Raw genomic sequence first — 8,276 nt, 5'->3', positions numbered from 1 at the left:
AGATTGTAACTGGTTTTTGTGCGGCTACCCGCAAAATGCCGATATCATATGTTGAAGAAGTCGAATCGAGCCGAATCTGAAAGAAAAAGAAAGGCGCTCGTCGTGATCATGAAAACGGCAAAACACTGCGCAAAAGGGATAGAGCGAGAGCGGCAAAGAGAGAAAGGCTAAAAGAAAAGCCCAAATCAGTAGGCCTTGGAAAACGGTTTGGCTTATGTTTGTTTGGGCTTTATGTTTCCCTCTCGTTCTTTCTTTTTGGCCGTTTTTTGGTTGTCTTCCGATTGCTCCATCGATTTATCGCTTTCGGTGTCGTTTATCACACGCTTGCACGCGCTTCTGCTCCACCACCATCGCCCAAGTCTCCTTCCTGTCTCAAACTGTTTCGTCACCCGGTGAACGCACGTGTTGGGCTGTACGGTGTTGTTATCTGCGTCGACGCGCCAAATGCACCATCTCGGATGCATGTGCATTCCACGTCGATCGGGAGCAGGTTTTGGGGTATTTTTTTGTATTCGTTCATCCAATCGCGACCAATCGTGAACTATACCCGACGGGCCACCTTGAAAATGCAGTTTTTAGGTGTCAGTTCGGTGATCTTGAATCTTGCATTCCAACGTCCAGTTCCCCTGGTGGACCAAAAACCGTTGCGCTGCCAGCCACCCTGCTTTTTTCGCTCCCCCCTTTACCAGGGATTACCCGGTTTAGAGGACTCGCTGGACACGTCTGCCAGATACGCTCAAAAACTCACCCGTGCAAGGTCACGCAACGAATTTGTTAAACCGGCTTTTTGGGTTTGGATTATGTCCAACCCGGTGGCTACCCGAGGAGGCTTTCAGATTTTTCTTCCCTTCCAGAGTTAGCTAGGCAGATGCAGATGATGGTTTTGCATGACGATGCTGATGATGATGATGATGATGTTTGCAATCGTGCCTATCGTGACGGGCCAGTTCGACGAGCTGACCTTCCGAGTTTCCGCTAGGGAAATGTGGCGAAAATAGACAAGACTGCTTGAGCAAGCCACCGGTGGCTTTGTACGGTGGGGCGATGAGGCTGCTTTGAATGTGATGTGTGGTAATGTCAAAGCGGGTCAATGAAATTTCCTCGCCGAAGAGGACAGAGGGAACCAAATGTTGATGGTAAAAACCAAACATCTTTGTGCATCCGGAATGTTAGAAAAATAGCAACATTCTTCAGGTCAAAAACCTGAAGAGACAAGAACAAAACTCTTTAAAATGAAGTAACATTAATTGTTTGTCTTGGTTTTGCTATAAACATTCCATCCGTACACATCTCTTCCAGCCATCCAGCTAGTCGCCTCTTATGATTCGTCAGTGTGGATAGAATTCCCAGCACTTAACGATCACTTTACGATCCACAGGGCACCTCGCGCCTCCACCAGAGAACGAAACCCAATCACTACGGTGGCCGAGTTTCACAACCCCTTAAAACAACAAACCCTTTCATCGAAACTGTGCAGCATAAATCTCGCACCGCGTCGCGTTCGCTGTCCCACACGCGCGCTGCAATCACCCTGTTGTACACAACCCAACCGCAGCAGGCCCAGAATCGATCAAACGCCGCAATGGAACGCGAAAATTCGCACCGGTTCGCCTTGGAACGCACCGAAACAGGTGCACGCGGTTGGCTTCACCCGAAGTTGATGCAACTGATGCTCGATTCGAAGCGACTGTGCACCGCAAGACCTCCTCCAAATACCATCTAACAGGAGCGGTCACATAGGCGACATATGGGGGGAAGGAGGGGCGGTAAAAATGGGGGACAATTTAACAACGGTACCGTTACGCTCATCAGTAGCTGGTACCGTAGTTGAACCGTTCGATTGAGGTGCAAAGATGTGACACTGGGAATTCCCATTAAAACTTACCTTTTTCAAAGAAAAAAACGATCTAGAAATCAGTACAACGATGATCTCGGTACGGCTTCTTTGGACACTCAGAACAACACTTGCGATACGCTGGCTGAGACGAGCGCGACTGTGGGCAACCGCTTGGAAACCGCACACGAACACGGATCGCGCAATAATCACCGATGCGAACGCCGATCAAACGATTAACCCTACGGTTTGGGTCTGGGATTAGAGAGGGAATGCCGTTGGGACAGCGTGACTGCATACACACAGGTGTAGCGTCTGCATCGAGTCACGGATCTGCGACACAAAAAAGCAAAACCGGCCAGCACCGATAACTCCAAACTTCCAAATCGCACCAGCAAACGAAAGTACGGAGAGTCCAAAGAAAAAACAAAAATCAAAACAAACACACGCACGCACTCACAAAAACACGGGCACAGGTCACACGCGTACCGCTTGGCAAAACTTCACTTCAGCCGGTTTTCCGCACAGGATCTCCGCGCTGAAACCGTGTCCGTTCGGTTCGGTGACGTTTTTGCAAATGAATGTCCGAATGCCCGAAACGGAACGATGGTGAGAATTTCAGCGATCGACTGGATGTGGCAATCGGCAACATAAGTTTTATATACCGCGGCAAGGGCAGCCGGAGTCGGAGCGAGACAACCGCGGCCAATCAGTGCAGGCAACACGGTTTACACACACATTAAGAAAAAAATAATAATAAAAAAACCAACCAAGCAAGCAACAGCTGGGGGTTCGTGGCTGCGTGCCGCGTGCAGTCTTTCGTTTGTGCCTGCACCGGCTGCGGAGGGGAGGGAGTACGAGAACAAGCGGTGCCGATCGGTGATGGGCGGCCAATTGACACATACTGCACGCGCCGCCGGGTGGAGGAAGCGTGCAGGAGGGCACACGGTTACGATGAAGCCGGTGACACCAATCGGATGACACACGGGTGGAAGCTGGCGCACACGGTTTAGGATATTCTGCCGCTATTCCGCTAGCGCTAGCGAACGATCGAGTGTGATCGGTAGTTGCGTTTTGGAATACATTACCGTGCTGATTAATGTGGGTTCTGGGTCTGGGTTCTGGACCCGGGTTTGCAGGTGGTGTGCTACCGGTGACGGCGTGATCGTGCCTGATCGTGCGTCACACTCCAGCCAGTTGCATATTGCTGCCCCCTGACGGCCGGATGGTAAGGATCGGTTGTATCACTCCTGTGCGATACGTGACACGGAACCGAATGACACCATTTCTTAAATGCCTTCCGTGTCGCAGCTATTGGAACACTTTCGTGTTTGGCAACAGTAGTACTTGCGGAAGATCTGTTGGCATAGGGATCTACGAACATTTCTGTATGGCGAGCTGTCGATAGCAATTCAATTGGTGGAGTGGATTTGATCGTTTAGTAATAAACAAGATGAACATCTTGGACGTCTCGAACCAGAGTTCTTTGATGACAGAAACGAATATATGAACAATATTACCAATTTGGAGATGGTTATACTAAAAAATATTAGAATACAGCTATGCTTTTTCCGTTCTTATTGCTAAAACTTCCAAAATTTTCCCTTCCACCCTTGAGAAAATAAATCCCTAAAATGTGAAATTTATTATTTTGAGTACATTGTTAGGGAATTGAGGTACATAGAATAAATTTTCAGTAAAGTTTAAAAGCATTATACTTAAAATAATACTGTGATAAATTGTAAAAACCAGTAAGACACGTACGTTGCTTAACTGGTTGTATACACGGCATTCGTTCATTTAAGTTTATCGGATAAATTGCGTTTATCATAAATTATCATAAAAAAAAACTGTAAGAAAGTATCAAATTGTGTGCAAGTAATTTCAATCAGTTAATGCGTGCTGCTTTTTAAATTAACTAAAGGTCCAATTTTACTTAAGTTTAAGTAAATAATACAGTACTGCTTTCCACGATTTCATCGTGCAGCGTTGCCTTACCACAGACAATCAATTTAGTTGCGATTAATTTACTTCAATTAGATTTAAGATAACAAGTTTTCGCAACACAATTCCACCGACGTAAGCCATTATTATTATTGCATCGCTATACTTAACCCTTGGCACCGCGCAGCAACCGTTGCCAGTAAAGCAAAATCCTACTGCTTATTAGCATAACTATGCATCGACAATTACGAGCGAATGATCAGACGGTTTTTCGCCTCCCCGCTTTTCGTGGCAAAGTGTGATTGTGAACGTGCTGCTTTGATTTTGTTCTACAAAGTGTGGAAGCATTTTACAGCAGCAGTGTAGAGCAATGTCTGCTAGAAGATTTTGGGGTGCACCACCATTTGATGAGTGGTAAAAATCGAAAGCCATTAGGCAGCGCTGCGGTTCGCTCTTCAAACCAGCCACATCTAGAATCTTCACGATAATTATGCATTGTGTTTTCATCCCGAATGATGTGCAAACAGTGCTGAAGTGTTTACCGGCCAGGCGGAGTTGCCGTTCCGGCGCTCTTTCGGCGTGCCGGTGGTTGACGTCACGGGGCCGAATTTTGAGCCATTCGCTCGGCTTAGAATAAGCGGTATCCGGTAGCACCGCTTAAATCACCACACTTCAAACCGTATCGGAAGAATTTTTCGTAAAAGGTGGTGCGCAAAAACAAAACAAAACAAAACAAAAAACTGAACACCATTTTGACCTTCACGGCGGCTACGCACGTTTCGGGTCCGACGGTCATCTTCGTCCAATCGTGATGAAAGTCAACGAAGGCATTAATCAATACGCCGTTACTGCTGACCCGGCGACACGATTAGGCAAATAGTGGCTTGCGTCCAGCGGTTCGGGATCCAGTTGAAACTCGTTTTGTATTTATTTTCGTTCAAAGAAAGATGAAACTTGCATTGAAGAATTGTGTTGAATATTTATATCTACGCTGATCGCTTTGCTGATTGATTTCTCCACACTGGTTGGGTTATGAAATGATTGATGGTCGCGAAAACCGAATGTTGAGGGAGTGTGTTGCATTAGAACACAGGATGGCAATGAACAGGGTTTCTATGGAAGTTAATACTATTAATGTTACGCTAACGTACACAACTGTTTCAATTGCTTAATAACTGCAGTGTTTTATTTTTAGATAAATTGCGCTTAAATTTCCTTCTCGCCAGCGTACAGTGGAACTAAAGGTTAGCAAGAATTCAATTCTTAACCTTTGCACAAAAGCCCAACATTCAACGTTCAATTGCAAAACACGCAATGAGGCCCCTTCCCTCTTTACGGAAGCAAAATCGTTCACTCGAACACACATCACGACCTTGCTTTATATAATTTACCAATAATAACCACGTTACCGGCCGATCGTAACCTGCCCCGAGTGAATCAATAGTATTGCTGATAGTAAAAAACGATCAGCCATGACGAGTGGAAGCGTATCGATACGTACAGCACGGTATCTCAGTCAGCGCATTACCCGACGGCGCAACATTCAATTTATTCGTTCGTGTCGCTTTTATAACTACAAAGTACAATAAATATTAGCACAAAGGTGTAAACATTCCCGGCCGCACCGGCTCAGTCCAGCCACTGCTCCACCGGAATGCGATCGAACAGCTGCTGCAGGAAGGAGTGCAAATGTTCGGTCAGCTTCGTCCGCAGCTGGGGCTTCATCTCCTTCAGCAGCTCCTGCGCGTTGGTGTTGATGAACAGATTCATTGCGGCGTCTGTTAAAAAGCGAAGCGAAAGCAACGAATGATTTCAACGGTCGCACCGGCGACGAACGCGTACTCACGAATAATCGCATTCTGGTTCGCAATGTTTTCCACACCCATCTTGATCTCCTTCACGCTGAAGTCCATCTTGGTCTGGTCCACCGTTAGGTACGTCATTCCATCGTCGCCCTGATACGGGGTCGCCTTAAAGTAGGTCTTTGCCTTAACGCCCTCTAAGGATAGTACGATAAGGAAAGAGGGGCGCAAATTTGATGAGGCGAACGATTGATGGTGCGAAACGTCTACCTACCGTACTCTCCCCAATATTCGCCCGCACCGGATGCCTGGATCAGTAGCAGCACTCCGGACGATTGATACTGGGCCGTTGCTTTAATTTTCGGAATCTCGATCGTCATCTGAAACTGCATCGAATCGATGTCGGAGCGTACGTTCACGATCGACAGGTTGCTGACGCCGTACGCCTCGATGTTGCGGAAGCTGGCCCGGTAACCGTCGGGGCCACTTCCCAGCGCGATGCTGATCTCATCCACTACGACGGGCTCCACCTGGAAACGGGCACAAGGGTGAACACAAAATTTGCGGTTAGTTCCAGTGCCAACTGCTCCTCCTGCTGACCCACTAACCCAAGCATGAATAGGGGAATTTGGGGTAACCAGAACGTTTAATTTTGTATTCCAAACATGCTGCACCGAGAATGAACAGCTACTGGGTGTATTGTTCCTCCACATGGCAATACACCCAGTAGCTTGAACCGCGTATGACGAGCGCGCAGTTGAAAGATTTACTACAGATTTAACAACGGCAATCACATCCGTAGACGATGCAAATGAATCAATTAGCTGGAAAATCTTCCACAATTTCACACGTAACCGTCGGTTCGTTCGCTACAATTCACGTCAAAAGCTCAGTGTCTAGAGCGACATGATTGATTCGATTAGGTTTTATCGAATGCTACCTGAACCTGGGTTTAACAGTAGCGGAATAATACCAATGAGTTTTGTAATTACATGTCAATTGTTCATTTTTGAATGTCCGATCATTTCCTTGCGTACGGTGCAATATTTTTAGATATGTTTAAATCTTCTTATCTAGTATTTATTTAGCTAAATTATGTGGCTAATTTAAGGCTATATAACTGAAAAAATATTACACATATTGCACAAAATTTACAAATTAGAAATTGTATCGCAAATTGAAACATCAACGAACGAATATCTTACAACGAACCAGAACTCACCGAACCCTCACAAGGAAATAAGCAAATACAACATTATAAACAAAGAATAGGTAAATAGTTAACAAATGGTAGAATAAAGAGGAAAGGTTACTTCATTTCTTGTGTTACTTAATTTGAGAACTAAACAATATCGAAAAGATCGTCATAGCATTTTCAATTAAATGGCTATTGGGTGTACAAGAAAGTTTTCAGAGTTTTTTTTAAATATTTCTGTCATTGATGTGATTAATTGGTGCACAGTACAACGGAATTTCTCATCACGAACTACAACTTTTTCCCTATTTTATGGCAAATTAAATTAGTTAATTAGGGAATTTCATTATTGACGAAAACATATTGAGCAGGTCTCGCCATTTCCTGCAGAAAACAACAATCCTCAGACGGGATTTTTTTTCATAGTAAAGAATAGGAATCAAACTTGCCACATTGAAATTCAAATTCTATTCCAAAATGGTTTCTTTTCGTTTGTTTCTTAATTTCTCATTCCTTCGCCGTTTCACTAATCGTAAACAGTACTTACATCAACGATACCGATCTCCGGGATTCCCCGCTTTATGTAGCCCGCCAGCTTGTTGGCAGTGTACCGCAGACAATCGTTCACATCCGCCGCATCCCGTTCGCACCGGTGCATGTAGTAGGCTAAAAATAAAAATCGCAAACAATTCAGACCCGATGTAACATTAACGTTCACCCCAAAAACCGTTCGGCACTATACGCGATGATTACGGTGCAGCACATAAGATTTAAAAAAAACAACCCTCTTCTTCCCGTCAAGCCCACTCGTCCGCCCAAAAAAAAGGTGGACAAAAGGAAGGAACAACAAAACGTGCAAAGGAAAGTTAAGCAATTGGCGAATTGTGGTGAATGAGCGCTGCAGAAAATGAAACGAAGACAGACTTGGGTGAGGTTTCCGCTGATGTGTCTCGTCACAAGCGGAGGATCTGATTTCGTAACCGTGCTGTCGAGCACTGAAAGCTTTTGTAGCGCTGCTTCCCTGCGTGGAAACAGCTGAGCTAGCACGACGGGAACTGGACGGAGGGAAACAATAATGAGTTTGCCGTGATTATCCGGCAGGCACTTACGAATGTCTTGGGCGAGAACTGCCTGCAGGAAGACCGGCAGCATCAGCAGAGTCAACGAACGCACGGTGACGATCGCCATCGTTGGTTGGGACGGTTGCGGTCACGAAAGCCAGGGGGGATAAAGATGAGAATAAAAATGGCCAACGGTTCCCCGTTGGCTGCCGAGGTAACGAAGAACGCGTTCTTTGCCGCGACCAGTCGTACCGGTTAGGGACGGTTTCGCTCCGCTATGTCGGTACCGTTGGGTTGTGCTTTTTTTTCGCGAGCCGTCGTGACGCACGTCGGTAGTAGGATGATCTGAAACGAAGCCATGTCAAGGGTTGGTTAAGATGTGCTTTAGTTTTGAAGCATGTACACAAATGAAGTGTGCCTTCCTTAAGACGCCCCTCCAC

The 8,276-nt window shown here is 45.9% G+C and overlaps 1 protein-coding gene across 1 annotated transcript; it reads right to left on the bottom strand.

Moving 5' to 3' along the window:
* Positions 1–5,407: 5,407 nt before the first annotated feature.
* On the bottom strand, positions 5,408–7,963 carry LOC128297706 (protein takeout). Its single transcript, XM_053033393.1, has 5 exons — positions 7,885–7,963; positions 7,323–7,441; positions 5,855–6,110; positions 5,625–5,777; positions 5,408–5,556 (listed from the first exon to the last, which is right to left on the bottom strand). Exons 1-5 carry the CDS (start codon positions 7,961–7,963, stop codon positions 5,408–5,410), a joined length of 756 nt encoding a protein of 251 aa, XP_052889353.1.
* Between the last annotated feature and the right edge of the window lie 313 nt (positions 7,964–8,276).

The sequence above is a fragment of the Anopheles moucheti genome, chromosome 2 (genome assembly GCF_943734755.1).
Source record: "Anopheles moucheti chromosome 2, idAnoMoucSN_F20_07, whole genome shotgun sequence".
Classification (NCBI taxonomy): Eukaryota; Metazoa; Arthropoda; class Insecta; order Diptera; family Culicidae; genus Anopheles; species Anopheles moucheti.
Note: the sequence above shows the minus strand (reverse complement) of the source record. Positions and strands in the feature narration are given on the sequence as shown.

Excerpts from the sequence above, each read along its gene's own strand:
- LOC128297706 (XM_053033393.1), bottom strand. The coding sequence starts at position 7,963 with ATGGCGATCGTCACCGTGCGTTCGTTGACTCTGCTGATGCTGCCGGTC. Across the intron at positions 6,111-7,322 it reads CGGAGATCGGTATCGTTGAT|GTGGAGCCCGTCGTAGTGGA; the intron begins GTAAGTACTGTT and ends GCCCGTTTCCAG. Across the intron at positions 5,557-5,624 it reads GAACCAGAATGCGATTATTC|ACGCCGCAATGAATCTGTTC; the intron begins GTGAGTACGCGT and ends GCTTTTTAACAG.